At 39.4% G+C, this 19,360-nt stretch overlaps 4 protein-coding genes across 6 annotated transcripts; 2 read left to right on the top strand and 2 right to left on the bottom strand.

Moving 5' to 3' along the window:
• Positions 1–26: 26 nt before the first annotated feature.
• LOC141905891 (uncharacterized) lies at positions 27–2,171 on the bottom strand. Its single transcript, XM_074794974.1, has 5 exons — positions 2,117–2,171; positions 1,592–1,724; positions 1,443–1,472; positions 1,166–1,300; positions 27–918 (listed from the first exon to the last, which is right to left on the bottom strand). The coding sequence occupies exons 1-5, from the start codon at positions 2,141–2,143 to the stop codon at positions 320–322; spliced, it is 924 nt and encodes a 307-aa protein (XP_074651075.1). The 5' UTR covers positions 2,144–2,171; the 3' UTR covers positions 27–319.
• A 1,055-nt stretch (positions 2,172–3,226) lies between these two features.
• Positions 3,227–6,323, top strand: LOC141905805 (uncharacterized). The gene is made up of 2 exons (XM_074794846.1): positions 3,227–3,533; positions 4,394–6,323. The coding sequence occupies exon 2, from the start codon at positions 5,105–5,107 to the stop codon at positions 5,984–5,986; it is 882 nt and encodes a 293-aa protein (XP_074650947.1). The 5' UTR covers positions 3,227–3,533; positions 4,394–5,104; the 3' UTR covers positions 5,987–6,323.
• A 231-nt stretch (positions 6,324–6,554) lies between these two features.
• Positions 6,555–8,780, bottom strand: LOC141905500 (uncharacterized). Its single transcript, XM_074794371.1, has one exon. The coding sequence runs from the start codon at positions 8,778–8,780 to the stop codon at positions 6,555–6,557; it is 2,226 nt and encodes a 741-aa protein (XP_074650472.1).
• A 1,712-nt stretch (positions 8,781–10,492) lies between these two features.
• LOC141906146 (uncharacterized) lies at positions 10,493–17,582 on the top strand. Of its 3 annotated transcripts, none has more exons than XM_074795356.1 (3): positions 10,493–10,729; positions 10,874–13,835; positions 15,203–17,582. In XM_074795356.1, the coding sequence occupies exons 2-3, from the start codon at positions 10,904–10,906 to the stop codon at positions 16,123–16,125; spliced, it is 3,855 nt and encodes a 1,284-aa protein (XP_074651457.1). In that variant the 5' UTR covers positions 10,493–10,729; positions 10,874–10,903; the 3' UTR covers positions 16,126–17,582. The 3 variants fall into 3 exon arrangements, with proteins under 3 accessions (XP_074651457.1, XP_074651459.1, XP_074651458.1); XM_074795358.1 differs by lacking the exon at positions 10,493–10,729 and adding an exon at positions 10,755–10,794; XM_074795357.1 differs by lacking the exon at positions 10,493–10,729 and having other exon boundaries at positions 10,847–13,835.
• Positions 17,583–19,360: the final 1,778 nt, after the last annotated feature.

The raw sequence follows: 19,360 nt of genomic DNA, 5'->3' as shown, positions 1-19,360 counted from the left end.
TTATGCTAGGTTCAACGAACTACAGAAAAAATTGTACATTTTTATGCAAATTTGGTCAAGTGTTTTATTTTCTCACGGATTTGAAATAAAATGTTCCCTCGATAAATCACGGTATTTCGTGTAAGTGACCTAACAAACACAATTTAAGACTCGTCATCCGGAATGATACGAAGAATAATAATCACATCGGTCTTGAATACAATCTATTGAGTGTTCATGTCTTATGTGTCATAACGAAATGATTGATCGTAAAATAAACTGTCAAATAGAATTTAAAGATATGAAATCACGATATTTTTGCAATCTTTGATCAAATCCTCTAGATTTCAGATGTTGTCGGAGGTGGTTGTGGTTTCCAAGTCGGTGGTGGTGGGGTAGGTATATATGGTTCGTCGGAAGTATACATAGAATACTGCAATGACGGTCTCTCGTAATGTACTCTGAATTCGCCCTCTATATCACTAATACTCGGAAGATCCGGTGGAATCGAGCTCTCAATCTCCATATCATCCAGATTTATGTAGGAAGTTTCCCTCGGCTCGAGTGCCGCACTGGTGAAATTACATGGAAGTGTATTTGAAGTTCCAGCCTGTCCCATACAGTAACCTTGAGCTCTAATTTGACTCGGAGGTAGCGGTGGTGGCGGTGCGAGACGAGTCTTATTTCTGGATCCCATTTGAGCCAAATTCATTTCGGACATCGATCGTCTGTTACTGAAGTGCTGTCTTTCACTATTCCAACGTCGTTGCGAAAAATCCGACGCTGCATCGATGGAGCTCGACGCTGCTTGTCGGTCGCTTGGAAAACCGGACTCCGCGTTCCGGTCAGCGAAGAGGTTGACGGAATCGTCTCCACCAGAATTGGGACGGAAAAATACGGAACTCGGGGCAAATCTGGTTCTCTTAGTTTTCGATGAATCTGTTGTAATGACAAAATACAAATAGTTACTCTATTCTACGAAATGCGATTTCACCCTAGATTGATATAAGCAGATAGGTTTAGATACAAATCTTTAGTAGTATTAACGTTAGCTGAATTACAAATATTAGAATCTTTTCACATTACGCCTAATCAATTCAATTCTGTACTACTTCAGTGATTCTATTGCAAACAAAACTTTTTAGTGTTCTTCACACCTTAAAACGGTAAGAAAAAGTCAATTTACCTCGCAAATCTGTTTGCTGACGATGCGAATCACGTAATATTTTGTCATACATCAGTATAATGATCATCAGTTCGATTGACGCAATTACTGTGATACCGATTGCCCAATCTAGAGATATCCATGAGCCGGATAAATCTGCAAACCAACATAAATCGAATTAACGTTGATATACAGTTTGAGTTGATATGCAGTGTTCTTCTTTTAAGAAATCTTCAAATTAATTTCAAAAAGCCGTAGAAGTAGAATTGAGTAGTCAGGAGCTTTTCAAATTACTTACAACTTGTTTCCCTACTATCGGAGCAGTTTACTGAAAATTGGAAAATAACGTTACAGATCAAACCGGAACCACGAAATTGAAGAAAAGGAACTGTTGAATAGAAATCCTGATTGAAAATCGGATTGAGTAATAATAGTGTGTAATCCTACCGATTGTTTTGTTGACGGCGGGGCATTCCACAGTTCGGTTCAGAATATCGGTTAACGTTGTATTGAGCGACGTATTATCGATCAACGTTGTTGTTGTTGTTGTTGTTGCCGTCGTATGTGTTAGATTCATACGCTAGAACATTCAACAATCGATCATAAATTGATTTTATCATAAAATGATTTTTAGTTTACCCCGAAAGTAAAGAGAAAAATAAAATCATTCATTCAAAGAGGTAATTTTTCCTCGAGGTAAAGCCTTAATTTAGGATACAGTCGTTTCTTTCCACCCAATTCAAAGTGTATCCAGAAAAAAGAAAACCATTTTTAAATGCACCGATTAGCAAAACAGCAAGGCCAAGTAACACAGTTGTTAAGACTTGATTTCAGCGATAAATAAAAGAAAGTGAAGTTTTTCAAACCGAAAAACATGAAAGTATATGCTCATACCTAATATTCTCACGAAGAGAATACTGGAATGATGAATAGAGCTTAGAAAAATACTACAGAATGATCTTTAAGACAAACCTCCATTTTCTTCGCTTCCAAGATCATCCACGGATCTTTGTAGCTGTATAACGCACAACTTACTGGAGGATAATGAAAAATTGATTTCCATGTAAGATTAGACTATTAACACGTACTAGGAAGTATTTATAAGTTCACTTGAAGTATTATTTGATATTCTATTATGTTAAATCGATAAATTCGCTATTTATAATATATAATTGCTATAATAGAGGTATTCAAATATATACATGTTAAAAAGTAAATCAAATAGGATATACATGTATAATTCATTTTCCCCAACTATTCCCCATACATATGAGTCACTGTTAATGTGAATTTATATTTACCTTCCCGCTAGAAAATAAGAATAAAAAAGAATGGCAGTTTTTTTTCATTTTTAAGGTTGAATGAATGAATGAATGAACGCTTTATTTGATCATTCGATCATTTGATAAGGGCTTGACTTGACCAAATAATAATTGTGATCTCAATACTCTTTATTCTAACCCACTGCTACCTTTGCGTCCAGTCGATTTGGTTGAACCTTATAGGCGTTTACTTCTCACGTATCAGTATGCGTGAAGCCACGGACATTGTAACATTTTCGAATTTCATATCTACGCGACGCAATAATGATAATATTCATTTGCCATTTATGCGATATACATATGTACATATGTATAATTACAAGCATCATGCGTATTATGGCTGGATGCTTAGAAAGCAGACTCTATGCACTTCAACTGCTTTGCGAAGGATACATCATGTTTAAATCAAACTAAAAGTTTTCATTCCAGCGTTATTTTTGTTGAAATTAGACGAGAATATGATCAACGTCTAGTCGAGGTAAAATAAGGAATGTCCCGGGGCCGGTTTTATAGACTAGTATTACCATTAACCCGGGGCTAACTCAATTGATAATGAATTGTGTTAGCCCCCGGATTAAAGGTAATACCAGTCTATAAAACCGTGCCCTGTATCTCATAATGTAGATTGGAAGCAATCAATATCGTTTGAAATCATGGTCATTGTAATTAATGATAATAATTTCAATGCAATTCGATCTAACGATTGAAGCCGTTGCGGATTAATATAATGAAATGGTCATTGAGAAACAGTTCGTATATACTATTATACTCAATGATTACGAATGAACATATCGAGCTGAAATAAAATGGGATTAACTAATTCAGCCATGCACGAGGGTATTATTTTGTTAAACGACGAGGGTGCGAGGAGCAATCAGCCCGTGTAAAGAGGTTTAATCTAATTTTCCGTGTCGACGAGTGGAGCGCTGGCCACACGCGTAGAAACCACCAGTAAGCGTTATATTCATTAATATTCGTTACTCCAAGAGAGTACATTATGTCTATCACCACGATCGATACTCCCCGATACTGAAGTTTCCGGTACATCGAGACCACAAATTAAGCGCGTAAGTAGTTTTGCTAGTTTTCAAAGTTTAAAATATCTATTAAGTTGATAGTTACCTGTTTACGTTCTAAAGCAAATGAATCATTTTTACACTGCGGTAGCCACCTTATCACTTCGAAACATTCTTTAGCGTTGCATCGAAATTGGCAAATTTCTTCCCAAAAGAATTAAAACTATTTAAACTATAACATCTGAAGAAATTACATTTTATACCGAATAGTAAATTCGCATCCATTATAGGTATGTATATAGCCGAGTACAATTTGCTAAACTTTAGCCGGTGACCTATTGAAAAAATCTTATACTTTATTACATTTTTATTGCATTTTTATGAAGCGTCATTTTCAAATGTCGCCTGCGTTCCATCTAACAAAACAGTTCAATGTTCATTTATTTTTGTTCCTGTTCGATCTCTTTCGGTAAGCAATAATTCTTAGACCATGATATTTCCCAAGACTCGTGTCGCACAAAATTTAGAGACGTGTAATGAACTTCATAAATATCGCATTTAAAACTGGTATAACAGGTATAGTTTTTTCGACAGGTGTTCGGACTTGTTTAACTGCCAAATATCTGGTGTTTTGATCAAACATTCTCGTTGCGAGAAACTCGCGTCGGCGCTGATATTGAATAGAATGTATGCCGCTTATTGATAAGGGGATGAATCGATTAGTCGTCGGTATTAAGACGACATTTATTCGAAAATAAATGGGAGTTAGAATTCGAGGAAATACACTAAAGCTTTTCAGTCAATCTTTGACGTATACACATACTAACACAATCAACGCGTCCCGGTTTTTATGATTGCTGTTTTGTATGTACGTACAAAATTAATAACTGATTTGTTCGGCTTTTTTGCAGTGCGCCCAGTGGAAAGTCTGCTTTGCGACCAGCGTGAAAGCGAAACGATTTTGTCCTCAATGCGCAAAAAGTCACCAGTTCACCATAATTGACTGTACAACGCGCATCGTTAAGACTTTGGTGAATATCTGATCACTTGAAACCGTGGTTTGGATACCGATCGTTGCGAAACGCGGGCCTGGACTTTGTCAATACAAATAACGGCAAAATTCAAATCGTAAACAGAATCGCTGTCAACGCTACTCATTTCATATTTACGCCAGCAAAACGGGATTTTATTGTGTGTATAGGTTTTGCGAACTCATGAACCCATGAGTACTTCCACGATTAAGCTTATTAATTGAATGAAATGTTTAGTTGGTCATTGTGTAAATAACAAAAGCAGAAATCATTCATTATATTTAGACAGTGGTGTCGAAACCCGTGCGGTGATTTCCTTTCGATTGTAGAGGTGATATATATATCTCAAAGACGAAAAAACTGGAGCTGTTTAGAAGTATTGCCGTTTATTTCTTCGACGAAAACTAACGATAGCTCCTAGTAGAAATTGGATTTGCGGCGAATATTTGTCAAACAGGAAGTCGATTCAAATAATGCCAGCAACCGTTGCTAACTGCAGCCGATATCGCGTTTATTCATCGCTGATTTAAAACTTGGTTATATTACATCGTGTATTATAGACTTAATCGTGTAATCGTATGAATTTTCAAAATGGGCGATAGAAACAAGCTACCGAACATTCAAACGCAGCCGGCTAGTCGCAGGACGAGCGTTTGCTCACAGTCTAGCGGACATACGAAAGCAGTGGCTTTTCATAAGGACGAGGAGCGAAGGGACTCGTCGGAACAGACACTGTATCCCGGTCGTCGATCGTCGCGAGCCGGTATCGGCCGACCGAGCATTACCAACATCAGCCATGCTGGTATGTTCGGTCGACGCACGTCGATCAATCGCGTTTTCAAAGGTTTCCCGCGTCAACAAAGCAGACGGGATTCGGCGACGTCATCGATACTGGAAGAAGAGCGTATCGAGTTGCCGCCCACCCCTCGTTTCCTATCCCTGCTCTCTGCCGAGGCGCAGTACGCTGCAATGAAATGTTACGAGGATATTCTGTATGAGCGCATTACGGACGTCTTCCCGGAATATCAGAACGTTTTGAGCAGAACGTCATCCCCGCCTGTTAGTAATTCTCGTCTGTCCATACGACCGCCGCCCGAACTGGAAACTCAAACCGAAAACGAGAAACAACTCGCGATCGAAGCGGTACAGAAACACCGCAACAACCACAACAACATGCAGTTGGTTCCTGCCATGGCAATTACGATTCAACATCAACCAGGGCTCGGACCTCGAGCAGTTTCCGAGTTAACAAGTGACAAAATTCCGAAACTGGCCAAAGACAGTAAATTGTTCAAACAACTGATTATGTCATATCGTTTCCAGAACGCGATGGATATTCTAGATACGATAAGGAAGAAAGATGGACAGACTGTTACATCAGCGCGTGTTCACACTTTGCGAATCGACCCGATCCATAATTTCAACTTGTGGAACAATAATATGTCCCGTGAATTTGAATTCGCTAGAATCTGACGATACATTTATCATCTTCGTTTGCCGATGATGTAACTATATGACCATGTTTCATGTGTTTTCGCCTAGATTTACCACTTTCATTAGATACCGGCAATACTATTGTGACAAGTGATGATCCACCAGCTTTTCTAGTAGGAACTCGGACGTTGCTGGTACCTTATTCTTAACCAAAATAGTAAAACATCAGAACGACAATGGATATATAATTCATGTGTGATGTATATTCTGATGTTATGTGTAATGATACGAATAGTTAAAATGATGTCTCAATTAAATTTTTTGACGTAGGTGACATTGCGTGAATATTTATAACTAGTATTGTAGGGTTTGCAAGCTGTAAATGATGAATTTGTTAGAATTACCAAAAACGATTGGAATAAAAATGATTTATTTCTACAACAATGTATTTTATACGCTTGAATGCCTACATATTCTGTGATTAAGTCGTGATACCTTTACGTCTAGTACGTTTATGTCTAGACCGTCTGCCTCTATCTCCTAAAATGAACCATATGCCCGGGATCCAGTTCATTTGGGGATTTTAAGTATTGAACTCCCATTTTTTTTAAGAGAAATGGGCACCGATCACTCCATTAGGGAGAAAATCTGATTCCGTCTGTGATGATGATAAAGATGATGAACATAATGATGACGATGATGTTGACGATTGTAATGATTCTTTGATTGGGCGGAATTCAGACAGACTAATTGTGTCCACTGATATACGATGAGTCAATTCGTTATTTTCACTATCGAAGTGTCGCGTGTGAATACCGGGAAATTGGCCATCAATATGCCACGGTTGTTCGTAGAGAGTAAAATTGGATTCGAAACCGGAATTCACGTGGCCATTCCCCGAGAAGTGCCCGAGTCCATCTTCGACAGATGGTAGTATTTCATTTGCGTAACTCATATGACAAATACTGCAATTTGAATGGTCGTCAACGCTTGGCTGCACAGCGTGAAATAGATCAAAATTCTGTTCCGATAAATCGGAATCTTCCATCCGTCGTCTGACCAAAGTATCGATGCTGTAAATGCGTTTAACACTGGACAGTTCTAGCGCATGGTTGCACGGTGGACTGAGATGTAATTTGAATACTTTACGTCGACCGCACATCGGCGACAGCCCCGTCAGGAAACAATAAATCGGCAGCAGTGAAATTATTCCCAGCATTACGTATATCAATAAATACGACGAGTAAATTCCGTATAAGTCTACGAGAACGAGTGTGAAACACGCTATAGAAGCGACGAGGGCATAAATACCGAACACACGCAACGAGTCGAGAAAAATTCCGCAGTTCGATTTCACTTCGTATTTCTGTTCGATTATGCGCTGTGGCAGCCATTTCAGCGGGTGGCGGGACAACGCAGCGACGATGCCCACGAGTAGACGGTACGTACCGACAAAGATATCAGAGGTTTGTTGCAAGATCGACGTCAACAATTCCAGCGGCAAATATTTCAGCAGATTTCTTCGGAAGACGAATAAACGCGGAAGAAACAACCATACGACCAATGCACCGCCTAGTGGAATATACGGATAGCGAAACTTAACTCCGTAGAGAAAACTGTGCAGCAATATGTACGTTATCAGGAATGGTTTTATGAATAAACTGAAATGAATTTTAGCCACGAGGTAAAGCCCGGTGAGGTTACAAGGCGGGTAATTGCGCACGCGCCGGAATGGCTCGCAGCAATTACACCAAAATACGATTCTTAGCAAGCGAATCAGCATTCCGAATGTCAAGTTCCAAATATAGGTGGCGTTGATCACTTCCCCCGTAGTCCATCGTTGTTGTCTGTGAGACCACGTGATGAGATTTGTAGTGGGTTGTTCCTTTAACGAAACCGATGTTAACGGAAACGGGTGCAAAATCAACGATTCGTATGTGTCGTGACTCATGACGTCAACTGGTATCATTTCCAATTGGTTCACCGGACTACCTATGATTTTATCTACGTATAACTGATTATTAATTAAGGCTTTGCCGCAGAATAAAGTTTGACCTAAGAAATTTGTAATGGCATTGTTTTCGGCCGTTGTCAACTCGTTTCTTACACGCTCCAGATACATGAAGAAGGTCGCTTCTTTCGGCAATTCCAGTTTTATATTCGGTTGGATAACGGCAAGACGTGGGTTCCCCGCGGCGGCGGCTAGGAGTTGTAAAGCTGTACCTCTCGGTACGACGGTGTCGCTATCTAAAACTAGCGTGTAATCGAAATGACGACCATCGAGTCTTCTAGAATCGGGTGTGTTTTGGAATAAAGGTTCCCCGTGGTGCCGGCAAAATTTACCATACAGGCATTTTTCCGTGTAGGTATACGCTTGATCCTCGCCTTCCGATAAAAGTATTAGGTCCTGATATTGCCCACATTTTTTCAAGACATTTGACACTCGATGGACGCAGATGAATTCGTAGCTGTGACGACTGCATAATTCGGCTAACTTCTCTTGTACGTAGGTGAGACCAAAATGGTCGCAAAGATCGAACCAAAAATGATGAAGTCTATGCGAATCGACCGCTTTGAAACGACCTTCCAGAAATAATTCGCCCTCTGCAATCAGCCGGTCGTAGATCCGCAGCCGATATTCAGCCACCTGGGCGAGCGAGTATTCGCGAAGTTCGTCGGTGGGAGTCGTACTTACTAAAACTAAAGTCACGTTCGGTGATAGATTATTCATAAACGTTTGATACATGTTCGTAAACGTCTGGTCGATACATTCTTCCGATATTGCCAATAAGTTGTAATTGATGACTAGTTTGAGTTTCGATCCGTCTGCCATTCGTAACCCGGTCTGCCTCGTACTACATCCGCGGATGATTACTACCACAGTGCGGAGTAGGGCGTCAGCTACTCCCAGATGGAGGACGCATGTCATCGCTACGATCGCGTACGTTTGAATAGCTTCGCTGCTTCTCAGGTTTTGTAAACTAGCCCAGTCTATATTCAAACAGTTCAGGACGACCAATGTAAGCCAGATTACAATCAATCCAGTGAAAAAGATAGCCCTTCTTAGCCACACAACACCCATGATCGTGATTCATGAACACATCTATAAAAAACCAAAGAAATAGAGACATGATATCCAGGTATTCTTTCGAGAATTTGAAAGATTCCTGGAATGTTTGCAAACTTACTTGATCAGCTTTCAAATAAAGACTTTCTGTCAACTTATCATCTGACGCTTCTTTCATTTGATGATCCCATATTACAGATCCACACGAAAAAAAGACACGCGTCTAACTCCTCTTTTTACAGAATAAATGTACAGCTATTTCTATTCCGAATCGCAGTATTGTATTTTTAGATATCCAGTACTGGAGAAACACACCCATATAGAAAAGGGATCAAGTGGTCATTGTGCAATTGTTGTTAAATATTTTCTCTTTGAAGAACACTTCACGCGTTGTACAAGTACGTTGGATCGAGGGTACGGGTGAATACATCCTAGAGAAGATGAATCTACGGCAGTGGGCGTGAGAAATTACATAGCCATCTTTATCTAGGAATTTACATTAGCCAAAAAACACTCGGATGAATGTGTTTGAAACATTTTTAATTTCATTCTACTAGGGGAACCTTTCAAAAAAATCGAGATGAATTGAAACTAATCCAAAGCTGGTCTTAGATTGGTAGATATGTCATTGAACCTAATGACGTCCACGACAATATTTAAAGCAAGTGCGCAATCGCACCATTTTCATAGTGTTTGTAGAAAACACAGATGATTAAAGGTTTATTCCAAAAGCTCGTAGCTGCTTACCAATAGCCACTTGTAGCAGGTAATCAGAAAAATGGTGTGAAAAATATGTGAATTATCGAGCATAAACAACTCATGTGATTACATTATTTTTTACACTTACAGGTCCCACGCAGAAATACGACGATTTAAGACCGTATTGTGAAAACGAACTATAGAGTTTGCATTTATCTTATTAACCCAGATATGATTATCTATATGGGAAGGATGTTGTTGATTTTTTTATCAGTGATCAAAATATGTCGTCAGACCAGTTTAAAATCTAAAAACGAGCTTCAAGTCAATTCGAACGTGCTAACCGAATGACATTCCTGCGTGTGACCCAATTTACCCGCATTTCTTTCTTGTGCAATATTTTTATATTTATCTTTTGATAAACGATCACTGTTATTATTTTCAGTTTATACTCCTAATGTGATATTTCGAAGCACGATCCGAATGGGATTTATATGGATTGGGTTTACGTTTGTGAAATCTGTCAACATTACGAAAAAGTTCGAGATCGACTTTAATTTTCTGAAATTCTTTATATTCTATTTGCGACCTATTTAAACACATTATATATCCAGCCTGAATGTGTTAAAACGAATCGTCACTGTTGATCGGAGTTGGAAGGTTTTACAAATTTCATAATGAAATCCGTGGTAATTGAAAAAAATGACTGCCTATTGACGCATTATATATAGACCGGTTAGAATCTTGTCCGCCGGGCATTGTTAGTTGCTTTACATGCGCACCCAGCACTGTTAAACAATTCGACACTTCGAGAAAACTGATCACGTATTTCTCACTCTAATGAACTGCATATACACAGAAATTACTCGTTAGCGGATTTGAGATTCGACAATGTAGCGCAGATTCTATATTGAGACAACGATGGAATTCGTGAAGATCACGTTCGGAATATTTGTTATAGGGAGTTGTAATTTTCTTTGAGCGCGTATGTTACCACCCACGTCTTGAATATACAGGTGAGTAACGCCAAAAACGGTTACACCTTTATATACTACTGAGGAACTTTATTTCAATGTATGAGGTACAAGAATGTCTGGTAAATTCCCCTCAATTTAGATGTTATATATGTCATTTACTACATATTTAAATACGTGTTACAGATGGCGATTTGCTAAAAAAAAAGTTGCAAAATGTTAAGAAAGCCAAAAGACACGAAGCAAAAGACCAGTGACGCTAGGCGTCGGTTTCGCAGAGAAAGAAAAGGTGGGAAAAAGATGTCAAAGGAAACTCCCAAGTCAAGAAGTATAAAAGACATGGAACACGAAGAAAGCAGTGTTTATTACGACGGATACGCCCCAATGAGTGTTATGGTACCAACCGCTGACACCATGATTGGGTACGGAATAAATGAAAACCAGGCGAACGTTCAAACGGTGAAGGGTCCTCGTGTAACTGAATTAAGATCGGTATCGACAACTTCTAGATTGCCTGAAAATGTCGAGAGTACTCAAAATGTTCGTGGCCATGTTCGTGACTCACATACCCGCTATAAGCAACGAGCAGTTCACACAAGCAATGTATACAGTAGCGAAGACGAGTCGTTCCCGAGCTCTGGTTCTATGGCCAGTTCCATGGTCATCAGTGAGCCCGTTAGCTTAGCGACCACGAGCGGAAATGCCAGTAGTTACGCTGTAAGCGAGCCTGCAAGTATCGACTTGAACATCTATTTGACTAATCCCACAGAAGCTAGACATATTAAGCGGGTAGTCAGACGCGGCAGTGTATCAAAAACGAAGGAAAAATTCGAAAATCCAAAACATTTTTATGCTGCGCAGACATCTTCGCCGGATTCGGTACGAGTGTTGACGAAAGGCAAAACAGAGGAGCTGTTGAATAAATTCGGTGACGGAACCGACGTCGACAGACGATTGAGACGCTTGGAATCGTTAGAAAAACGCTACAAATCGAATGCTGATCTAGATCAACGCAAATTGGATTACGTTACCACCGACATGGGCAACGAACACGGAAAAGTTGACAAAGACACGGCAAATGTTCGCGTAGATTACGACGAAAGTGGGAATAAGATCGTTGTTATCGAAGGCAAACGAATCAAAGTCGGTGATCTAGACACTGGTCACGGCGGCGTACAAAAGGTCGTAGTTGTTGAAGATTCGAATAACATTCCACAAAGGTACCGCATCGAAAGTCGTAGTTCATCTACGAGCGACGATAACTCTATCCCCGCGAAGATAGTAACAGAGGACAATGGACAAAAGCGATATAAAAACGTAGTCATTAAAAAGGAAGGAGGCGGCAAGGCTGATAAGATTCCGAATCTTAACAATGCTGTTATCCGAGTTGAACGATCTGAGCCTGCGCGCGTTGATAATGTCCGGTTTCTTGAGAGTCGAGCGGTGAAAGCCGAAAATCACGCTGAAAATCCTACTCTAAACAATGGCGATCAGTACGTCCGTGTGGTCAAACGAGAGAATGGCAAACCGAACATTCTCCGAGCGATATCTCCGAAAATGATTCGCAAACAACATCACATCAAGCATGAAAAGTACGCGCCAAATAATCACTCTGCAAAAACGCAAGTTGCGAAGACCGAGTACGTCACTAATGGTTATGAGAAGCCACAGCCCGTCGGCGTTAAGGTTCAGAAAAGCCCGCACAATTCCCGCAAAGAAATACAAGATAATATAGAAACTACTAAGCGTATAGTTCGCGTCCATCGGGATTCTGATCCGTCGGAAAATGAGAAATCGTCGAAAAAGCATAAAAAAGGAAAAAAGGGTAACAATTCGGACAACATTTTTAAACCGAATTATCACGTCCGTCGACAGAACCCCCTGTACCAGAGCAAACCTGCGGAGGCCAAAAGTAGCAAGGCGTCACCGAAACCCGAGCACCATAAAGTAGAAATTGTACCGGAGATAAACGTGGAAGAATACCGCGAAGTCGAAGAGGAACCGCTTCAACAAACATTCGCCGATAAAAAGACGAATCTAGATGATTTACCAAAAATAAGAGGCATCGTTAAACGTATGAGTTACGAACCGCCGTTGGTCGAAGAGAAGCCGGTTACGACTGATAGAGAGATAAACGTTTATGTAGAACAAGAAATCGAACAACCTGTAAACGAAGTCGAAATACGTCCAATTTCCAAGTCAATAACGAGTGTATCAACCACACACACGACGAGCGAACAAGTTGAAGCAGAAAAACAGAAAGGTATGAAATCAGCTTATAATTCAATCTATATCACAATTCCGGAGAAAACAGTAAATAATAGACAGATGAATCACGTCCTGTCTCCACAAAGCGACAATATTCGTATTTATCGCGACACACCCGCTTACAATCAAACAAACACTGAGACCACCAAAACCTACGTCCACAGCGCCCCCTACAGTCTCAGTGGTGACAACGATAGGGTACGTCACACCTCCGGGCAGTCGGTCTTCGTGAACTTAAATAAGGAAACATTAATGGATGTTAATCTAGAACATTCGGATACGATGTTCGAGTTCGGCGATGGTGGTATTTATGTCGAAGACGCGTACCCTAGCGTCGACGTTAACGATGACCACGCGTTCTTAGAATCCGGCCGGCGGTACATGTCAGGCGTAAACATCGAGAAACCGATGAAACTTGATGTCTCATCGTCGTCCGGTTCGGACGGTGAAGATACAACGAAAAATATCGCGCAGATCATCATCAGCGAACAGCGGCCGGACATGCAGGTGGAGAGAGGAAGAATATTGATTTCAAATCAACTAGAAGGCGTTGCTGGAGCACCACAGTTTATGAATGTGGTCGAAGATGACGACGGAAAGCTCAGTGAATATGGAGATGATGGTAATGTATTTCAGACGTCGTTTTACGTGAATCGAGCCAATCCGATGTACGACAGCAACCCCGACCTGAGCAGACGTGAAGAAACGTTTACCACGAGAACGCGTACAAACTACCATAGACCTCCACCGCCGCCAGAAAAGGTAGGAATCGACGAGTCCGATTTTATCTACTCGCTACCGAAAGCAGTGTTCCAGTCCCATTTAGACCAACAAAGGAGGAATCCGGCGACGCGAGTTACACGTACGACCACAGAACGCGGTGGGTTTGCATGCATTTTGACCGCTGCACCCTCGCCTCGTAACTGTTTTACCAAAGCGCTCTAATACGTAGATAGGATTCGTAGCTAACGTTGCCCGAACTAATAATGAGCTAAATAATCATATTTATAATAACATGTTTGCAACTCTTTCGTAGTTTAACACATTTTAGTAATGATTAGGTAAATTAGTTAACCATATAACTAGTTAACTTAACAATATAACAAAGTTTCAGCAATTTTTTGGTTTCATCACATAAACATGGCTTATTGCGTGCCAATCCTTGACTTCCTATCAAAACACGAACGATATAAGTAGATATGCATTAAAGAGTTGTTCAAATAACCAGGATGTGATATTTCGGATAGTGTAGAGTCTTACGTATTTGAGACCAAATCTGTACGCCGCAATCGACGTAACTTTCAGTGCTCTGTGTGTCAATTGTTCTTATCGAACAATGCACACATGGCCATTGAAACTAGTCATCCAACTTTTCACTGTGTGGGAAAATAAGGGTACTACGTACCGATTTATATTCGAACTGCGCAGAAGAGACCCACAGAACGTAATTTCGGAAAAATATCCACATCAGATTATTATGCTTTTCGTGTATGTTTGTCAATACAAGAGGTCCAGAATAAGACTTCGAGATTATTACATGAATTAAAATAATGGGCTTCTTACTATATTTTCCTTTTTTGATTGTTCGCTAGGAATGTATATACGTTAACCCAAGCACTCCTAGAAATATTTGAAGCTTTTCACACAGAGAGTTTCACCCGCTCGAGTGTAAACAAAACTTATTCTGACGACGAAATATAACAAGCCAGACTGTCTATATGATATACTTGAACATGTATAATTTTTTCAAAACCTAGTTAGAGCACGTCCTAACTCACTGCATAACTGTATACGTATGATATATAACAAGAACCCTGTTTATGATACTAAATGTCTGCGAACAATAATGATTATAATGTTTTATTCGCGATTTAAATTACAATATGAAGTTGCAGGAATTGATACAAAATAATGTGATATAAGACGCTGGACGACTGGTGAAGTTAGAATAAACTTATTACCTAAAGGTCCCAGTCGGCCACAAGTTCGGAATAAAAATCTTCTCTACACGATTATAACATTCATCATATATCAAATCATATCTGACATGTCTTACGCCATGTTATTTTTTATCGAATAAGTATTCTTCAATTTGTTTGTTACAAACTGGTATTTTTGGTAAATGCTTGGCTCAGGTAGGTCACGCCAGTAAAATAAGAATATAAGCTTTAAGATATAAAGGTGTGGGTGGAAATATCTACGATTAGATACTTGAAAAAGTTTCAACATCACAATTTTCTATTTCAGAATCAGTTCTTTTAGATGATGTCAAGTTGCCTGATCGGTATTTTTATAAATACGACGGTAGCGCCCGAAGAAAGAGTAAACAAAGACCGAGTATACCCGATTTCCAGCCTTCGACTTACGTAAATGAGACAAGAACTGATCATTCTAAAACGACGACTGGAACCCATATTTACAATAACGAAATTGAAACTGAAGATTTGGATTATACCGATCATAGGAGTTACATGGATAAACTAAGGTCCGAATATGTCTATAAACCAAGACGTTACGACTATTACACTCAAGCTGAAAATTACTTGGAACAAAACTCCGTTGTCAAATCGAAAAGTAAACTCGTAAACCCTACAGTTACTTCCGTTAATCAAAATGTACACGTAGATCGCGAGGAAGAGGAGATTATCGGAGAGCCCCACCTAGTGCACGCTGACGGAACTATTCCTAGTTTAGATTCGATTGAAACTTTCGATTCGGTCTCCGAGAATGTTGAACTCGGTGTGAAAAACGGTCGCGCTCAGGTGGAAGTGAAAGTGAGATGCGAACGAACTATCCCGATTTGGGGAACAATGGACATGTGGCGCAAAACGGCGGTTATCATAACTCGTATCATTGAAATCGATCTCGAGTCGAATGAAGAAAGTCGAGAATGGTACAAAAACATGATGTCACGACCACGTGGTCAGGCGATGATCGCAGACGGCAGTTCGACCGGAAGTTTTGACGCGGATGATAGGTTGCTGTCGCGTAGAGAAACGTTTAACGTTTATAGCGAGTTGATGGGTCTGGCTAGTAAACACGAGCACGCAGGTCCAGCCGGTAGGTCGGCCCTTCTGCGCAGACCCAGCGAAATTCTATCAATCGAAGAACCCAGCCTTAATTCAGGGCAAGATTCAATTCCCAAAACATTAGACGACTTACTTTACTAGAAATTACTTAAATCTGAAACAAGCATTCGATGCATCTTCACTTTTCGTAAGGACACCGCTCATATTGATTTGATCTTTTGAAGAAATCGTTTCATCGTTGATTGCGGTTTCAATCGACGATATATTTCTATTGAAATATGTAGATCCATTTCTTCTTCATACCTAGGCTCCATTGTTGTTCGTTATTGTGTCCTGTGAAGAGGCATCAAACGTTGTGTTCCGTTATCATGACTCATTCTAGCATCGACAAAATGTAAAATATCCTACATATTCGCATCTGCTTCGTCTTAGCTTAGATTATTCCGACGCTCTCGTCTCAGAGTTTAAACCGTGCTTGATACAACTAAGCAGACCGTATAGACTTCATTCCCTTAACATTCCTGCCCTGAATGGCTCCCTAATCTTTACATGACTCCGGCTGGACTGCGCCCTCACCGCAAATCATAAGCGGTAGATTCGAATGGCTCTTTTTAACTATCACGTAATGTATAAACGAAATATATATGTATATTTATGTACGTACATGTTAATACGCTAAAATGACCGGTCCGTATTAGCGACTTGCATTTATTATTCGAATATATTACTATTTCGGAGACACTATGCTTAAAAAGCTTTCAGTATTTTATCTAGAATCATTTAGTTATTTTCGTACTAAAAGGTAAAAACCGTCGATGTATATAGAATGTACTCGCTATTACGTCACAACAGCGTATAGTGAAAAAATACGGAAAGAAATATACATACCGATCACTTTAGAATAGACTGTTGCACGATACATCAAATTTGTCCTCTGTTCATTTTCCTGCGTGTCAAGAAATCTTTCGTGCTAAACACGAGAAGTTTCTTAGGGCACACAGGAATCAGATGATCAGTTATATTGAAAACAGGCCCGTTGTCAGGATTTACGGGATGGGTCAAACCTGAGCAACATAGCAAAAAGGGCAATAAGCAAATTTCAATAGCGCGTAGAGTTTCTTAAGGACGCGCAGTAATAATTAGTGAATCATTGATATTGAGTGACATTCTTTATATCAATATTGTGCATTTGTGCAATTTTCAACAAGAACCTGATATCGAAATCGACAATTAAAAACCTTTCTACATACATTTCGTACGAGTGAATCTGTTAAAAAAGGTACTTGGAGATACTTAAGCACGAACCCCTAGAATGCCCTCAGGGCATGTCATAACAACCCCGTTAGACCAGCGGTTGGTGCTGTGGCTACATATTTTTCGTTTGTAGAATCTATGTCGTTTTCTAATGGTTCGTTTCAATTCCTTCCAATGTATCGTGTTCTGGCACATTAAAACCATAGAGCTTGGGTAGGAATTCTCACAAGGTCCCTTTCCCTTGTGCTTAAAGTTCATCTCAATACTGAATATAATGCTTAACCCGTATTCTTGCTCAGTTATCGTTATTATGCTTCCATTATATGTAAAAAGCTGAAAAATTGTTGCCAATAAAGATACATAAAAAACCAACTGATCCTGTTAGTCATTTTCGATCGTGAAATCATATACATCCGGCATGCGGCAAGCGGTCACATTCAAATGGTACTAATTAATTTTTCTTAACAAAAGTTTTAAAAATAGATTTGTTTTAAAAAGGCATGTACGTGAATAGCCCTCATATGCAGGAGGACTTCCGATATAGAAATAAAAAATGATTAGATCGTCTATATTATTTGTTAAGGAGTGAGCGTCAATGACAATTTATAGATCCAATAATGTTGCTATTTTTGTAGCTCGCACAACGACGGTGAAATCCTGATGAAATTATTCCGATAATAGCTTCAGGTAGCTTTAGCTACGTCTCTTCATACTAAGCGTAATTAGTTTTGATCAGGGTATTTTACGCACGCTACTGGTGACATTATCGTGAATTATACGCGCGAAACGATGATGCACAAGATGTTGTAAAATACACAGAATTATCGATTCTAGATAAAGCGAGATTCGCTTTGTTTCGGGAACACATTTTCCCGTGAAAACGAGTGAGGGAGGTAAGTTCAAAGATTTTTCTAACTATTCCACACAGCTATATAGAATGTAAGTTTATCTACGATGGGCGGTAAACCTGCAGACTTTACGAATATACGTGACAATTTCCAAGCATTTTCTTCATATTTAGCAGGTCGATAGAATTTAAATGGTTTTATCTTCTCCAAGCGAATATTACAACTTGAACGAGATATGATCTTGAATACGAATCATTTCCTGAAGACGCGCGTATACACGAGATCTCGATGTAATTAACGAGACGAAATTTACGAGGTACTTTGTGATATCTAAATACACAGTTGGGATTCGATTTTTATTCTCGGAAGTGGCGAATATTATGCATTCGTGCTATAGTGATTGATGGATTTTGTATCAAGGGTCGCACTCCACTGATTCAACCGTTTCGGGGTCACTGAGCACGAATCTTCTAAGTTTATGAGTCTGTCAGGAAACCCCTTGGCATTTGTCTCTGCTCATATCATCATACACTAGTTAACTCGTATTCGAAAACGTGCTACTCTGAAAATCGAAGATTTCTTACCCGATAAGCCATTTTACGGTTTCCAGGCGCCATGTTTTTGGGTACCCCCTGGGTCCGCCTTGTCGAATTTTTTCTCCTTATTTTTTCAATTCAATTTTTCATTTCGTTCATATCGCTGAAACAAAGTGGAAATATCGATCAGACCCGCTGATAGTTACCTTTTTTATGACGTAATTCGTTCGAATATTTTCTGCAACAATGCGCGCTGATGAGGATATTAACATTGAAACCGTATTCTTGATAATTCGACTCAAATCATTGTTTATCGCATTTAATAGCTCGTGATAATAGTAACAGTTATGTAAAATTCTTGAAATTTTCGAGATCGACAGAAATTCATTCGTATTATTCAAAGGCTTTTTACAATTTTCAATTTTTTGTAATAAGTTTTTATGTAATAGTGAGTAAAACTTCCAAAAAACTTTTTATCGATTCTCATGTCTCTATCGGGAAATTTCACAGGTTTTACAGGTCCCTACTTTGTTTTACATTTTCCAAGTTTTGTTTCATTATACACTTCTAATGCGAACAATCGAAGCACAAGTATGAACAAATGTCAGTTTTATTATCGAATCAAAAAGTATGGCACGTAAGGTTTTTACTGCCGTGTAGGAATAAACTTACAAGTTTGCCATTTTATGGCGCTAAATTCTCTTTGGTCGATAAACAGACGAAATATCATTGTTTTTT

This window comes from Tubulanus polymorphus, chromosome 5, assembly GCF_964204645.1.
Source record: "Tubulanus polymorphus chromosome 5, tnTubPoly1.2, whole genome shotgun sequence".
Classification (NCBI taxonomy): Eukaryota; Metazoa; Nemertea; class Palaeonemertea; order Tubulaniformes; family Tubulanidae; genus Tubulanus; species Tubulanus polymorphus.
The sequence above is the reverse complement of the archived record's forward strand: the minus strand, read 5'-3'. Positions and strand labels throughout refer to the sequence as shown.

What these genes read in the sequence shown, in the direction of transcription:
- LOC141905891 (XM_074794974.1), bottom strand. Translation starts at nt 2,143, where the DNA reads ATGATCTTGGAAGCGAAGAAAATGGAG. An exon ending in TGGAAGCGAAGAAAATGGAG is followed by an intron (nt 1,725 to 2,116) that starts GTTTGTCTTAAA and finishes TGAATGTTCTAG; the next exon opens with CGTATGAATCTAACACATAC. An exon ending in CGCCGTCAACAAAACAATCG is followed by an intron (nt 1,473 to 1,591) that starts GTAGGATTACAC and finishes TCCAATTTTCAG; the next exon opens with TAAACTGCTCCGATAGTAGG.
- LOC141905805 (XM_074794846.1), top strand. Translation starts at nt 5,105, where the DNA reads ATGGGCGATAGAAACAAGCTACCGAACATTCAAACGCAGCCGGCTAGT.
- LOC141905500 (XM_074794371.1), bottom strand. Translation starts at nt 8,780, where the DNA reads ATGGCAGACGGATCGAAACTCAAACTAGTCATCAATTACAACTTATTG.
- LOC141906146 (XM_074795356.1), top strand. Translation starts at nt 10,904, where the DNA reads ATGTTAAGAAAGCCAAAAGACACGAAGCAAAAGACCAGTGACGCTAGG. An exon ending in ACGTACGACCACAGAACGCG is followed by an intron (nt 13,836 to 15,202) that starts GTGGGTTTGCAT and finishes TTTCTATTTCAG; the next exon opens with AATCAGTTCTTTTAGATGAT.